At 38.1% G+C, this 16,658-nt stretch overlaps 1 protein-coding gene across 2 annotated transcripts; it reads left to right on the top strand.

The window, feature by feature from the left end:
• The first annotated feature begins 40 nt into the window (after positions 1-40).
• Positions 41-14,776, top strand: LOC126383635 (cilia- and flagella-associated protein 69-like). 2 transcript variants are annotated; one of them, XM_050034207.1, is made up of 23 exons: positions 41-383; positions 1,669-1,728; positions 1,810-1,875; positions 2,250-2,359; positions 2,446-2,522; positions 3,504-3,674; positions 4,797-4,949; positions 5,189-5,363; positions 5,634-5,757; positions 5,897-5,945; positions 6,042-6,163; positions 6,248-6,479; positions 6,756-6,911; positions 7,002-7,117; positions 7,550-7,668; positions 8,476-8,557; positions 8,665-8,857; positions 9,567-9,704; positions 10,352-10,428; positions 10,799-10,996; positions 11,340-11,426; positions 11,526-11,609; positions 14,271-14,776. In XM_050034207.1, the coding sequence occupies exons 1-23, from the start codon at positions 309-311 to the stop codon at positions 14,382-14,384; spliced, it is 2,778 nt and encodes a 925-aa protein (XP_049890164.1). In that variant the 5' UTR covers positions 41-308; the 3' UTR covers positions 14,385-14,776. The 2 variants fall into 2 exon arrangements, with proteins under 2 accessions (XP_049890164.1, XP_049890165.1); XM_050034208.1 differs by having other exon boundaries at positions 3,504-3,602.
• The last annotated feature ends 1,882 nt before the right edge of the window (positions 14,777-16,658 follow it).

Consider the following 16,658-nt stretch of genomic DNA (forward strand, 5'->3'; position numbering starts at 1 on the left):
GGTAACCATGGCAATGGTAGTAACGTTATAAGTCGTTAGACTCGGTGCGACGTCAAAAGGAGCCGAAACGGAGAGTTTGTGCAGATTTTTCTCGGAGTTTCGTCGCTATAACGTTAAACAACTCGAGCTGTTATTGGCAAACAAACACCGACGTTAGAAAGTAAAATTGGACCTATTATTTATGTTAATAACAGATTCTGGACTTACGGTTAACCCAACTGGAGCCACAGCTCATGAGGCAAAATTCAGAATAACCGACATTTTTTTAAAGTAAGACGTTGAAGCGAGAAGTTTCTCAACATTTGGACATGGATTCAAGAAAAGTTGTGCACAGAAGAAAACCTGACATTCATGCATCGGATAAGAACCAGCGTTCACAGGAGGTAACAGTCTGTCTTTGTAGGGTTAACATAGCGTATTATACTGCTGAAGTGTCTCCTCTTGTTCTCTGTTAAAATTAATCAGTTTACAGAGGCAGAGGTAGGTGCAGTTTTGAGTAAATATAGCAATATCATAGTTTGAAAATACTCTATTATATTGAAACTCTTTCATTCAAAATCTTACTTAAATAAATGTATCAAGAAAAATGTAACAAAGGTAACTATTTACTATGCAGCCAACATGGGCTCTGTCGTTGTTACACTATATTATAACTATTTATAGAGCACTTTTCTGAACAATGACAAAAGTTTTAAAGTGCTTATTGAAAAAAAGACAGCAGATAAAAACCAAAACAACGATAAAACAACAATAACATGATATTTAAAGAGTAGACTGAAACTTGATACAATGATATCAATAAGGCAATTTGAAAAATTGGTTATAGGTTCCATTGATTTTAGGTGTAACTGTCTGACATTGTATGCTTGAGTTTTTATCATTTTATGCCTTTGCAAATGATATTTCAGAATGCATTAATTTATAATTGTAAATAACATTATAAATTATAATGTCATGAAGTTGTCTTCGTAAATATATATTTTTACATATCTGCATATAGTTTTATTTAATATGCCTGTATTTTATGCCTTTTTAAAGCTACACCAAGGATATTTAGAATGTGTATTTTATTCTTGCTATTTTATTACATATATCTATGTTATCCCCATTACCATTATCACCTTATTTATTTATTTCACTTTGTACTCAGGTCTTACTTGTAAATGAGATCTTGATCTCAATGTGACTTCCTGATTTTATATATATATATATATGTGTATATATATATATATATACATACATGTGTATATACTACTTAATTTAAAGTAGCAAACAAGAAGGGATGATAAAACCTAGCAACATATTCATTCATTCATTCATTCATTCATTCATCTTCTAACCGCTTCATCCTCTTGAGGGTCGCGGGGGGGCTGGAGCCTATCCCAGCTGACATCGGGCGAGAGTATTCATAAATGTTTTTCTATAAAATAAATGTTTAAGAGGCATTTTAATGTTGTAGCTTGCCAAATAACTGAAAAAGGACTAGAGGACATGCAACCAAATATTACATGAGATGTTTGCATATTTTAATGCAAAATGCTTTGTCACATCTTCAGAATAGGCACAATACATTTATAAAATGACATTTTTTGTGACAAATTTGATTTTGTCTGTCAGTAAAGAAGACAGACAGTGTCAAGTTCGACCTAAACTGTAATTTCTCGACAGGTCAATGTTAAAAGTCTTGACCTCAGTAAGGTGATTCATCTTCTTGAAGATCCTTTGACAGTAAGTTAAACTTTAGTGTCATCATACATTTTTTTTAAAAGTTGTGAGATAATTAAACTGTACATTCTGTTTGTACTAAAGGCTAACTTGAAGGAGAGGCATCTTTTTGTGCTGAAGAAACTACTGAAGAGAAGCCAGATTGGCTTTGTATCCTTTTTCTGGATTCAGTCTTTTGACGTACACTTCTGATAGCGCAGGCTTCTCTTTCCAGAAAGTGTCTCTCTTTTCCAAAATAAATTTCTCTCATGTGTCACACACTGCAGCAGATTGTCAAATTTTCCTCATTACTGTCCCTGGTACAGCGATGGAACTAGATTTGCTCTCATGCAACCGGAACACAGAGCCAAACGTCATTCCCAAGGCTCTAATTTATCTGTATCACTGTGTCTGTCAGCATTTTCCCTGTTCAAAAATAGCCCCAGTTATTGTGATGACTCTTTCCTGCATCGCTTACCCTCCCACTGGGATTTATCTCCACATAGGCCTCACCAAAATGTTAGTACTTCTTAAATTATTTCAAGCTTTTGAAGGAGCTGTCAGGCATTGGCAAAATACTCAACATCTGTGCTGAGAAAGTGACTGATCACCCTGAATATGTGCCCATTTTGTGTGAGGCACTTCAAATTTGTAGGTAAGAAACCCAAATATTTCATACATGGAAAAGACTGTTGTACTTTTATTGTGACATCACCTGAACATCACTGTTGCTTTTCTCAGGCTTCCCTTCCTGAAGGAGAAAGTATCTGATGAGCAGAACTACACTCAGGATGTCATAGAGTTCCTCTCTAACCTGGGTATACAAATCACTTATTATTTCACAGTTTTACATCAAATTACAATTTACAATTTTCAATAACACTCCATAGGCTTGTAGATGTTTTTTCCCCTTTTAGCAGCCAGTTATTTCCATCCTTTGCTTATGTTATGAAAATAAAGATGAAGACATGAAATTTAAAGGGAAAGGCTGGCATTATTATATTTTTTCTTACTGTCAAACAATCCCACAAAGAAACAAAAGCAATGCATTAGTTTTCTCAATACTAAACGACTTTACTACCCCGTCTGTGGCACTCAGCACCTAAACTCTATAAACAAGTATCTGTGTATGTATGCAGAATCTGTAAGGAACAGGACAAGATTTTGATATCAGAAACATTCTGATTTCTGTTTGTAGTCCAAGTGGTACTGACCAATCTCATTTGTGCAACAGTCTTTGTGAGGAAGCAGAACACATTGGCCGAAATGCAATCTCAGAACCCATCGGCCATTACCTGCCAACAAGTTAGCTTTATATTAGCTTTTTTTGAATATATTTAATTGTGTTCATAAGCAGATATCTGTTAATAGAGATTGGCCAAAATAAAGGGTGCACAGAGGAGGAAGTCTTGGCCCAGATATTCGCTGACTACACTGGATCTCCCAGTAATATTGGCTTTAATAATTGGCAAATATTGGCTGTTGCCCCTAAAGGCTTTATCATCGTTAGTTGATGGTTTCTGAGATTACTCAGCATTTTGTGTCATAGGTACATTATCATTGCGTTTTTCTGTTTTGTTTAGTTTTGTTTTTTGGTGCATTCACATGCTTGTGGGACTTGAAATGCAGTGACCAAACCTTTTTATGCAATCATAACAATCCCTTATGTAGTTTTACCTAGGTTTCTTTATTTTTATTACATTGTTATATACTAATTTTGTTCTTTAAAGAAGACATCAATTTCTCAAGACAGGAGTGATGATGACGAGTGATTCTGACAGATGTGTTTCTGTTGGCAGGCTGTCTGATGAGGATGTCAGATGCTGAAGTGAGACAGCACGTAGTTCAGTGTGTGAGATCATTCTACAGCTGTGTGGCTCCTAAACAGCTGCTTGAGGGTATGGCCGGTTTCATCAAGCCAAAGCCTCGGACTTTCCACTCTGACAACCGATTTTCTAGACTTTCACTGAGTGAGGTTTTCTCATGGCTTTTGTGGTGGCATGCTTGTGCCTTTGTTTCTTTTTGTCTGTTTTTCTCTTTTTGTCTTTTCTTTGTGTTTGTTTCTCTCTTTTCTTTCTTTCTTTCTTTCTTTGACTAATCAATCCTGCCGAATACAGTTGTCAAGTCATTTCAATTTTATTTGTACAACACATGTCATACACAGGTAAACTCAATGTGCTTTACAGTAAAACATAGAGAACATTAAACAAATGAGATGAAAAACATATATGTAAATAAGATAACCTTTCAGCAAGCCTTACAATCTACACAATAATACATAGAATACAGTTAGCACTTACAAATGGACTACAGTACAGACACTAACTACCAAAAGACAGAGATAAGCAGTGTTCTGAGACTGCTTTTAAAAGAAGATACGGAAGCAGAAGATCTCAGCTTATCCGGCAGTTTGTTCCAGAGAAAAGCACCACAGGGACCAAATGCAGCTTCACCTGATTTAGTTTTAATTCTAAGTACATTCAGGCGTCACATGCTTGAACATCTTGGGGATCTGGTTGAGTAGTGAGCAAGTGGGAAATATATTTAGGAGCCATACCATTTAGGGTCTTGGAAACAAATAGTAATACTTGAAATTAGTTCTTTACTGTACCAGCAGCCAGTGTTTTGTGTGTGAAATTTATTGTTCAACCTGGATTTCCCCTCTGGGGATCAATAACAGCTCTTCTTCAAACAACATTGTCCATGACTGACACAGTTGTTTGTATATTTTCATTACATTTTTAACTGCACTGCTTCCAGAAATGTCAGGCTCTAAATTTGATGTCTTTTTAATCTGTTTTTTTTTTTTTCATTTCATTTTTTTCTACTAAAACTGCTATTCTACCTTTCCTGTGTCCTAATTTTCTTCTTAACTGAGTTTTCCTTTCTGTTTTATTAATGTATCACTTTTTGTCATTGGTGTTGTTGTTTCCCTGATTTCCGATTTTCAATTAAGAGGCACTTTTAAACAAGAATGTATTTTTTTCTTCTTCTTTCTGTTTTATTATTTTTTATCTTGTCTTCTCTTGAGTTTGTTTCTTGTAGCTCACACCTGTTATTTATTTATTTATTTTATAAATGTGTTTCTGCAGGGCTCCAGCCAACTTCTCCAGGCTACAGGCTACAGCTGCTGGAGCGCAGTGACCTGGCTCAGACGTTGGTCCTCTCCATGGCCGCTCTGGAGAACCAGCCTGCCATCAAGCTGCAGCTCCTGCAGACACTTCAGATCCTCTCCAGCTCTTCTGGTCAGTAACTGATTTTAATCTGGATCCACGGAGGTAGGAGGGGATCTGTCAGACATGTCAGTCCAACCTCCTTCATTAGATAAAGTAGCCAGCTCTCAAGAACATAAATCATCTAATGACCAAATAATCAGACAAACAATCAAAACAGTGATTTTTAAGTGTCCTTGTGTCAATGTCAGCAGGTCAATGGATCGTTTTATCATTGGTCACATTAATTGCATATCATTTTACAAACACAGATATGAACTGTGCATTAATACTGAATGCACGTGGAGCAGAGATGATCTGTCTCCACATGAACGAGCCCGACCATTCCGGTCAGGTCCTGTTCTACTCCTCCGAAATCCTCTGGAACCTACTGGAGAAAGGCAGCAAGGAGGCCACTGCTCAGCTCAGCAGCATCGAGTGTGTCATGTAGGTGTCCCCTGTGGCTTTAACATGTTTTCAAAGGTGCCTGATGAGGACAGCATGTGCTTGTAGAGTTGACTTCACTGATGACTTTTCATTTCTTTGAGGAAGACAAATCCTTAAATTGATAGAATCCTAAAATTTAAATCTCCTTATAGGAACATATATGAGTCAAGAATTAATAATCTTCCATTCTCTAAAAATTTGAATACTTTTGCACTCTCATTCTGTACAAATAGATACAAATTTATTACGTTCTCTTTCTTTGCTCATTAGATCTCTGAAAGAAGCATTTATTCACCAGCTGATTAGCGGTTTCCGACATTCTGACCTCCAACTCAGAAATGATCTGCTCGTGATCACAACTCTCATCACTGAAAATCTCAACTCTCTGATTAATGTGAGTGCAGGATAGGTAACTGTATAATGGAAACACAATGCTGCTGCTCTTTAAGACTCATAACTGCTATATTTAGAAGGTTTGCAAAATGTTTCACTTGTTCCACAATGTTTGCTTGACGTGTGTTTCTAATTTTCAGGAGAGTTTATTTGCCAAACAGCTCGTAGCTTTGGTCACCTTTCCAGAGCGTGAGGCCACTCTTTCCTTATACATCACTGTTTCATTTTTAAATTTGAGTTATTTATCAGTATTCCTGACAACAAAATGCTTCATTTATGTTGCAGTGAAAAGTCAGAACCCCCTGGTCCGCAACCTCAAGCTTACCTACAATAACGAAGATTTTCAAATGAAGAAGCTGCTGTTGAATCTGTTGGTTATAATGTCAAAGGACTCAGCTGCCCTGCAGGTCATTCGCACACTCAGTTCATATTGTTTGAGTAATTGTCACGAAGAGTCTAAATGTGACACCCTCCATGTTTTCTTCTCCTAGCTGTATAAGGAGGAAAGAGTTACGCCTGCTCTTCTGACGCTTGTGAGTCCGCCTGCATCCTCATCTGAGCGGCACTCAGCTTCACGTCAGTGGTCCCCTGTCCAGCAGGAGGAGCTCCAGCTGCAGGCGCTAGCCACACTCTCCACAATCGCTCCGCTCATGTTGGATGACTATATAACTTGTCAGGGAAACTCCTGTCTGCTGCTCCTGCTGGACTGGTGTGTTGCACAAGGTAAGGATGCTGCGAAACATGGCTTCGGAGAGCCAGTCCTGTATCTGAAAGGTCAGAGGTCAAACACCAACATCCATGGGACCTGTCAGAGTGCCCTTGAACAAAACACTGAGTCCCTACACACTCACCCTTAGATAATGTGGATCAGCTAAAAACAAAAATGTAACATAGTTAGAAGTAATTATTTAACAGGTTTTCAAAAGAAGAAACTATGATAAATTGTTGTGTTGTTACAGTCCTCCAGAAACAACAGGATACTTATTATCTTTCCTCCAGATCCTTTCTTTGGTCAGAGTCACAGTTCAGGGGGAAGAGGCAGTAAGAAGCCTCAGATGCGACATTGTATCAGAGTGCTGAGATCTGTGACGTCTTCAGGTGAAGACTTAGTCAATGAGGACCTTTGTGATCAAGGAGTTATCAACCAGCTCTTGGGTAAATTTAATTAAAACTTGCACAACATCAGCAGAAACATTTTTATTAATAAACATGGTCACTACAGACATATGTGGTTTATTTTCTCAGGGATTTTGATGCAGATGGAAGCAAGTCCTGATGAGGAGGATGAAGTCACCCTGGAGATAAAGTCAGATATTCAACTGATACTTTCAGCGCTGTGTGAGAGTGACATGCATAGAAAGGTAAGACTGAGCTGATGACCCTGACAAAAACACTTTGTTACAACCTGTTGAATTACAGAAGTCACTGTGGACAGCCAAGAAGTTTAACTTAAAGCCTCTATATGACTTTTATGTGATCGTAGCATCTTTCAGATTAGTTTGAAAGATGGACAAGTTTTTGTCCATTAAGAAATAAAACAATACCTGTTAAGATTAGTGCAAAAGAAAGACAGTTACAAATTCTAAACACAAAACATAGAAACACATTCATAAATAATATGTTTTTGCTTTAGCATTTCAAGTGAAAAAAAAAATTATTATTACATACTGTTATTCCATTTTCTTGCAATTTTAAATACTAAATAATATGATGCTTGAATCACAACATTACATTTTCAGTTAAAGTTTTGTACAATATCGCCGTGCTGACAGTCCTGTTGTGTTGTTCCACAGGAGCTGTTTGGATCAGAGGGAGTTGAGATGGCAGTTCACTTCCTGAGGAAAGGCTGCAACAATTTCTACAATGGTCTGGGACACAATAAGCTCATCCTCTCCACAGTGGACTGTGTGCGGTCAGTTCAGCTAAATCTCAGCATCCTTTGACTGATTGATGTATTAACTGGCTGTTACACTGGCCTTGTGTCCTCATGTTTTCAGGAATCAGATTTCAATCTAATCCATAACGAGTCTTGGTCGCATTCAGGCATGTAGTTATTGTTGAGGACACAGAGATCATGTCTTTGGTGTTTTTTCTTATCTTCATTTTTATTTTTCAAACAAAAGTGCAGTTTATTTAAGAGGGGGATGAATGATGTTTTGTTTTTGTTTTTTTGTTTTTTTAACTTGTATTTACAGAAATACTTTATCCACAAAATTATCATTTGTATATCAAAAACCCATCGAGTGTTACCTTGAATTCATGAAGAAAACTGCACGAGTTGAAATACATACCCTGTTTATTTCAATTCATCAAGAATGTTCACCTTTTTGGATTCTTTGTTCACTGTGAAGGCCTGTGAGAAAGCAAACTTTTTCCATAAATTCAATGTAACACGTGGTGAGGAATTGATATATAAATGGTCATTTTGTGGGTAAAGTTTTTCTTTTATCTAGAAAAACTTGTATCATAATTAACTTCACCCTCAATTAACCAAATTAAAGTAAAGAACATATGAAGCTCTTACTCTAATATTACATTAAGAACCTCTTGAACTCTTGACCTCTATCATTTAGGTCATCATGACACCTTTTATACCTTTCTACACTTTATACTTTTTCAGCCCAAAACACATGAAGTGTAACTATAGGGTTTTGTAGAATTTCGTGAACAAACTTACTGACTGATTCCCCACAACTGACTTAAGTTTGTGTCCCATCAGGTCTTGTATTGTGGGCTGCTACACCACAGAAGATTATTTTTTGGCTAAAGGTGGGGCGTCTCTTGTGTTGGATTTACTCAGGGTAAGTAGCTGATTGACTTCCCCTGTCTTTATTCTATTTGTGTGTCCACATGCACTTAAATGTAAAGCACTGATATTGAATACTTTGGGCATCTCTCTCTCACACAGTCAAGCCCCAGATGCGTACACTGCATTGTCCTTGCCACCCTGCTGGAGTTATGTGAAAACCCAAACACTGTGTCTCACATCCTGAGCTGGAGGGACGTTGGCGGTCAGACGGCTCCCAGACTCCTGCTGCAGCTGTGGAGGGACGAGGAGGAGGAGCTGAAAGTCAGCCGAACCAGACACGGAGGGATCACAGGTCAGTCTGAAGCTAGACTTTAAACAGCAATGATCAATGACAAGACTTTGAGGAAGTACATAAACGTGTTTACATCTATAAAATATGGCAGTCACTTATCCGTCACATCATCACAGTGAGTGTCTGAACATGAGACCAACAGGTGTGACTGTGAGTAAATATCAGCCCTTAACTTTCCTCTCATTCCCTAACGTAGTCATTCTGTTTTTAAAAAGAAAAAGTAAAAAGGGAGTCTAAGATATGGATCAGGTAAGGTGACTGACAATGTGACAAGGTAACAGCCATGGGTCAGGCTGACTGATGAAGGCGGAGGCAGTGACAGGAATTGAGTTTAAACACTATGTGGCAGTTTGCAGAGCAGTGAGGCTGGGATGTTTCAGGTAGGTTTTGGTTTGTCAAACTGATCAGCAGGCATCAGCCATTCGCTGAACGGTTTTAAGGATGTCAGGTGGTTTCTCTTCTTGCAACACTGTAGAAAGTGAAGGACAAAGTGTGTAATACTGTCAGTTAGGGGCCCAACACACACCAACCAAAGGATCTGCTAATAGCAGTACGACAAAATTAGCACATTTTTTCTTCACTGTTTTATCCTGTTTGATAAAACCTCAAAGTTTCTAAAAGTTACAGTGACACTGTTTAGTTTTTTCACAATAAAACTGATATTCATATGTCTTTTCCTCTTATCTGCTTTTTCACTTTTGACCTTGAGATCCCCAGAGGCCGATCCTCAGTCATTACCACCAGGAGGACACTCAGCTGTCATATCCTGCAACAACACCAAGTGCAGCAGTGCTGGAGCTTTCAGAAAACCTGCGGTCAAAGATTTACCTCATCTTCTGCAAACTTGGTAAAGCAGATTTTTAAGAGTTACACCAGTAAATACAGTGTCACTTATTCAAACAATACATCTGTTAATATGTAGATAATGCTGTTTTTATTATATAGTCTTGGATGTGTGGTAGATGTACAAAGCTTTTGCTGTTATACCATTTACAGTCTAATTTTAGCTAAAATGTCTTGATCAATCTTTTCATACTCTGTGGATGTGGTTTTGACATGCAGGTCAATATATGATTCATTATCTATTAAGTTATGAAGTACTATAGTGCAAAATACAATAATGATATAAACAGGAAAGTATGACAGTCGAGGCTAGTCAAAATTAGCATTAGGCTATAGTACATTTTCAAAAAGCGATATATGCTGAACTTTTTAAAATTTATTTTATCTAAGTTATTTTTTACCAGGTAAGTCCTGCTGAGCTCAGCAATCTCTTCATCAAGGGAGTCCTGGCCAAGAGAGCAGCAAAAAAAAAATGTTAGAGACCAATCACAATAACCCCAATAAACACAGACAAGATATACAGTAGCATGTTGAAATATTAAAACCAATGGATTCATTCACACTTGCACTTATGAAAGCTTTACTCAGGAAGAGAGAATAATTTTCTTGCAACACTATGCTGTAAAAAATAACCATATGTTACTTTGGCAGGATTTCAGGGCCTTCCTGGATTGTCAGGAAAAGATTATGTGACCCTGAGCATCATCAGGAGATATCTGGACTTCAAGGTAGAACCACAGTCTATTAAGCAAAGAAAATGTCAGTGCTAGATATGAAATCTGTTGTACTAGTACCAGTTTCCATCAGGATTTTTACACCATCAGAATAATTTGATAGATAAGATATTGTAATCACATTTAACTTCTCTACCTACGAGCTTTAAGTTTTGACAGCAGAGCTAAAAAAAGTAGTGTATGTGTTACTTTAAGAAGTAAAATGAGTCAAATAGAGATAGTGTCAGTGCCACAGAGACAAATATGTAACAAAATGTTCTTTGGTGTTTATTTAAATTATAAAATTATCAACATATCCCCTCCAAACATGTTAAAGGGTAATTTTAATACAAAACACAATACGCATTGAAGCTTCTGTCTGTAGGTCAGTGAGGTTTGGGAAGAGATCAGCAGGGAGCTGAGTCTGGAAGGTGTGAGGCCGATCACCCCTGATGAGGAGGCTCTGAGTACAGTCCATAAGGTCTCAAAGGATACGGCGAGCAGGGTTGTAGCAGAACAAAACAGCATTCTGGAGCAGCTGGAGAAGGATGACATCGACAAGGAGGAGCTCGTGTACACAGAGGTGCAGAGGGTTTAATTCAGTGATCACAAAGACTAAACCCAAACAAAGTGTGTGAAAGTCAGCTGAAGATGTGTTTGGCTGTGGGCAATATGCTGTGTTTTCAGGAATCCTTTTTGTTTTCGTGAACTACCACACAAACTTGATTGGAAAAAATCTTGCACACCATCTGTAGGGTATTTTTGCATAAGCTTCTAAGCATTTTTTTTGTTGCTTTCTAGTAAATTTACATTGCTAGATATTGTCACCGAGAGTAATTTGTCTCTGGGACTCCATATAGACACAGCAGACATCTTGTTTTCATAATTTGCTCTCTGACTCACGCTTATTTGCCTTTGTGTTGCAGATAAAGTCTCGCTGGAAGCAGCAGGAGCTCACAGCCAAGTCATGGGACAGTTACGTTTCCAGGACTTCAAATCATGAGATCCTGAAGGTTTATGTTAAGCATTTGCAGTTACAACCTCAAGTCATTACTGCTGTTCCAAAGAATCACTTTAAAGAAGAATGATTTTATGTTTTTCTGCCTGCACAGGAAGTGAAAGCACAGAGGGAGAAATACACTGAATCATCCAGACCCAAACCAAAGCATGAAGATGCTGCAGTTCTTCATAAAAAGGTCTCTCTCTGACACTCAACATTGATATGTTAAGACACTGTCAGTCATTTTGGCTATAGGATATAAAACCAGCAGTATATTGAGCAAGTTAGTTCAATCTCTTTTTTCCTGTCAAGAAGTAATCAGACTTTTACTGACCTCTACTGGCAGAAAGGAGGAATTGCAAAAATATCTTAGGCAGTGCACATCCACTTCATCAAAATGAGTTGCAGTGTAATTTGGGGGACTTTGTTGTGTCCGGTTCACAAAAGAGCCAGAAATCTCAGCACTTGGGGGAAGTAATCATTGAAGAAGTAATCATCATTGAGGAAGTAAGTATTGCTAATATGTTAATTTTGTGTGCTGAGGCTGTGAAAAATGTACTTCAGTTCACTTCAGACAGTTCACCCCAAAATAAAAAAAATACATAGCCTATTTTTTCCTCCTACCTGTAGTGCTACTTTCACTCTAAATTGTTTTGGTGTGAGTTTCCAAGTCTTGGTGATATTGGCAGAGGTGGAAAGAGTACTGAAAATTTGTACTCAAGTACAAGTACTGTTACATTGCCTAAATTGTACTCAATTACAAGTAAAAGTACTGGTGTTTAAAAAATACTAAAGTAAAAGTACAAAGTACTCTTCTCAAAAACTACTCAGAGTATTAATTACTTTTAACCGATGGATGTTTTATTGCATCGTCAATAGCAGGCATTCAATTCGATTCACCTGTATAAAATATCAAAAACAGCTCACCTTATACAGTGAAATTACTGCAATGATGACTATTATGAGGCAAGAGTGTAAACATATGGCACACACATGAATACATGGGGCTCAGTGACTCCACAAGAGTCACAGCTTTCCAGTCAGCCCCAAATTATCTAACTGTAAGACTGTTTAAGGACCCCAATATGCAGGAATAATAAAATAGAATAGGCGAAATTACATAAATACCGCACGCAAAATAACCGCGTGGGTTTTGCACAAAACTGCAAGGGATTAGAGTGAAGTGGATGTGTCTGTAAAGGGGTAACGCTTATCATACGAAAACATTTTCATTCAGGTATCTTGAAGTAAGAGAACAAGGGACCCCTTGCTTGTGCCCTGTTTTCCATGCTAAACGTTAGCCTAAATTTGGAGCACTATTTACCCCCCTTACCGACAAGCTAACATGACATGGTTAATTTTCATGGTTAATGTTTCATATGACATAGCGTCACTCTAGCACAAAATATAGGCCTGCTGAATGTAGGCCTGTGAGTATTAAATGACTACAGATTTAATTTATTGTAATGACGGTGGTTGTCCAAATATTAAGCTAAAACATTTCTAAGAATTGTAGCTCAATTATGCATGCACACACGCGCACACGTTAGCTAGCTCCGTCTTATTTTAATATCAGGCAAACCAATGGCAGTGACAATACCTTTGCAGACTTATCTTAGCCGAACTAATAACCAGTGCTTAATTTGTAAAATTAGAAGTAGGGGAACACTTTGGGCCTCTGAGAGAGCAGTGTTCCCCCACTCCCAAAAGTGGGGGAACACTTTTTTAAGCGGCACCCGAGCCGCCTCACTGCGCGACTGGTTGTGACATCTAGTGTTGTCACGGTACCAAAATTGGGACCCACGGTACGATACCAGTGAAAGTATCACGGTTCTGAGTAGTATCACAATACCACAGCAAAAATGAGGCAGATGTGCCTTTTGTCATTTATAAAAAGATAAATCACTTCCCTATAATACATCAATGATATTTTAATGGAATAAATTACTTATTCATACTTCAAAAACAGCATCAATAAGTGATTAACATAGGGGGGGATCAAAATAAAATAAATAAATAAAATAAAACCAGCCAACCTCCTCCCCTGACAGTCCCTTCATAAGTAACGAACAGTCCCTAAAGTGCGGTGGTCCCTTCATAAGTAACGAACAGTCCCTAAAGTGCGGTGAGGTTTGTGGGCCGTTACCTGCCACACAGAGAGAGAGCTCGTTTCTCCTCTGACACGCCACATACCTGTGTGCCTGTGTGCCTCGGTTGTCCAGGTACTACTGGGCAGTCATGACGCCAATGAAAGAGGAAATTACTAGACCTGGAGTCGGACTTCTCTGTCGCCGGTAAGCCGTTATGTTGCGGCGTGGAGCACTATGGCGCATGGACACTCACCCTTGGCGAGTCTTCTTTGTCTCCAAATCTTCAGTCCATAAATTAGTCTCTACTCCGCTGTATAGGTATGTTACTGCCAGACACCTGTGAAACTGCTCACAACAAGGTCTGTGGACTATCTTGAGTAACCAGGTCATGATTTCTAAAAAGAGACATTGCTTTTAGGCTTTCAAATTTATTTTTTTGGCGCTTTGAGCACCACAAGCTGAGTGCCATCTAGTTCCATGATATTGGAGAGAAGGCAGACATCTGTACGGCTGATATCTCCAACACACTGCAACTCACACCAAAACAGTCTAGACTGATAAATAGCACTACAGCTAAGAGGAAAAATATGTATTTTTGATTTGGGGTGAACTGTTCCTTTAAATCCTCTTACAGCTGGAAGTGACATTATTTCTAATGTATCTACAAGGTCTTAACACACCAGCTGGTGATGCAGAGCTGTGCAGAACAACAAGGAGACATACTCACTGATGAATTACACATGCTGGTGTTTTACTTTGTGTTTCAGCATTTCATCGGGCAGGTGATGTCTGTAGAGAGAACAGGTGCTTCAGGCCCTGCAGGAGTGAAACTAAGGCTGGCCAGAGCTCCCATCAAGGCTGCAGGTCAGGAGGAAGTGTGAACCACAACACAGGACTCAAAATACTTCAGCACTGTATCGTTTAAAGACTGATGTTAAATACCAGTCTTTCATTGTTTTTGTACCTTTATTTAATCTTATAGACTTTGATGTACACTCAAAACAAAATAAACATTGCAGCACGGTAATGTGCTTATCACGAATCCCGTATTTCTAATAGCTTCTAATTCATTCCCAGAGTCTGTAGATACTGACGTGTTTTCATTTGACTTTGGCAGCAAAGGCAGACATGAGGTCACTTGATGTGCACAATCAGCACCTTGTAGTCTAGTCCACCTCCAATCCTCCTTACAAACACACACACACACACACACACACACAGAGTACATTGAACTGACAGGCCTTTGTGGCCTAACATGTCTTATTTCAGTATGTCTGAGTCACAGTGCAGCTGTTAAAACTCAAAAAAATATTGACTAAATAAAACATTACAAAGTTAAAGAATTTGATTTGTCAACTGTCTTTTTCCACAACATTCAGATCATTCTATGCATTAATTCTTCAACATGCTTTGTTTATGTAACAAGTAGAGCAACATGAACAGTGACAACAATCAATGTGGCATCATGGAAACTAAGACCTTATGTAATCTCAAAATAGCAACCACTACATCACTTTAACATAAAAAGTAATTATGTCCAGTAAAGGTTAAAGCTCATGTCAAAAGTTACTTTGTGTTTGTGCCACCCAGAAGGTCCATTTAGGGCAGTTTATAAAAAGGGTTTTTTCTATGGTGTTTTTTAGTTACATAAGTCACTGCAGTGCATTAACACACATGTTCCCTCAAGCATGCAACATGCTGCACAGAGCCTCTTCTTCTCTCACTGCTCTCACCCATTTCACTGGCTGGATGACCAAATCATCTCTGACAGGCCGAAGCTTTTCATGCAGCTTTGTGAGTGTGTGTTGAGCCCCATCAGACTGGCACGGTCACACTGTACAAAAGAGCGGGGACACACAGGAGCCTCTTCAGTACGACAGGCTGCTGCTGTTTGTTCAGGCTGCTGAGGGGCTTCACATGCGGTCTGTCTGTCTGTCTGTGGACGCTGAGCTGCTGCAGCTGTCGTTAAAGGTGAGGGTGAGCGTTGATGGATGCTTGTCAACTCCCTGGGGACCCATTACCGTCAAACTTCGAGACAGACTTTGTTTTACTGGTGGTGTTTCAGAAGCTCTTTGGTTTTTTGGTACGACTTCAAAGTATTTTCTATTTAACTCAGTTTTATATTTACATTCTTAAGACATCTAAATACATACAAATAACAGATAATTTTTTAGATTTTTAAACACTTAAAAATTTCAGGTTTCAACAGTGAGAAAGGGATATTTTTCTAACAGCTTTTGCTTGAGTGGAGCTGTAATGACTTTGTTGTGTTTAAGAATTGTGTGAAAAAAAAATCATTTGCCTCTGTCTGTACTTACAGGTGATAAACATTAACATGACTAAACACTAAGGAATAAAAATTGTATTTCATGGTATTTTTCTGGTGACAGTAGATTCTACATGCAACCTCAATGTGTGGAAAGGCTGTTTGGTTACTCCAGAAGTTATAAAAAGAATATCTCTTATGAAAGAGATGACTTGTGATGAAAAGCAAGTTAAAATATAACATTTCTTGAATAACAATTGCATTTATCGCCTGAGCGAAAAGGTTAAATTTGGAAAAACTTTTTTTTTTCCAGAGACAAAGTTCTCTGTGATGTAGCTCAATTAACTCCAGATTATTTGCAGATAAAATAGACAGTGAAATGTCCAGAAATATACATGTTTTTTTAAGATCAGTGGTTTCATGGGTCAGGTAAAGGGTGTCTGCAGGTTCTTAAGTGTTAAAATGTCTTAAATTTAATTATATGAATATTATGCCTTAAAAGTCACTGAAAAATTGTGACAAAAAAAATAATACAATCTCATTTATCCATCTTTGTATTTCTTTTTGTCAAAATAAGTCAATCTCTTCTGCATGAAAGTCCACATTTCTGATTCAAGCTATCACTAACTTAATCATGTCTTTTACTTTATACTTACCTGTTGGAAAAATGTAGATTAATTTAACTCACTCTAATAATCATATTCCTACATAAAACCTGCCTCCTCTATTTACACAGTCTATGCTCTGTGCTGGACTACACACTTACCTTCATATTCATTATCTGTGATTATATATTATCTTGAAAAGGCATTAAATTTAAGTGTCTGATACCTGTAGACACCCTAGTTGAGTTACTCCCACAGGGTCTTGAGATGAATCTCAGAGGTCA

Source organism: Epinephelus moara, chromosome 22 (genome assembly GCF_006386435.1).
Source record: "Epinephelus moara isolate mb chromosome 22, YSFRI_EMoa_1.0, whole genome shotgun sequence".
In the NCBI taxonomy this organism is placed as follows: domain Eukaryota; kingdom Metazoa; phylum Chordata; class Actinopteri; order Perciformes; family Serranidae; genus Epinephelus; species Epinephelus moara.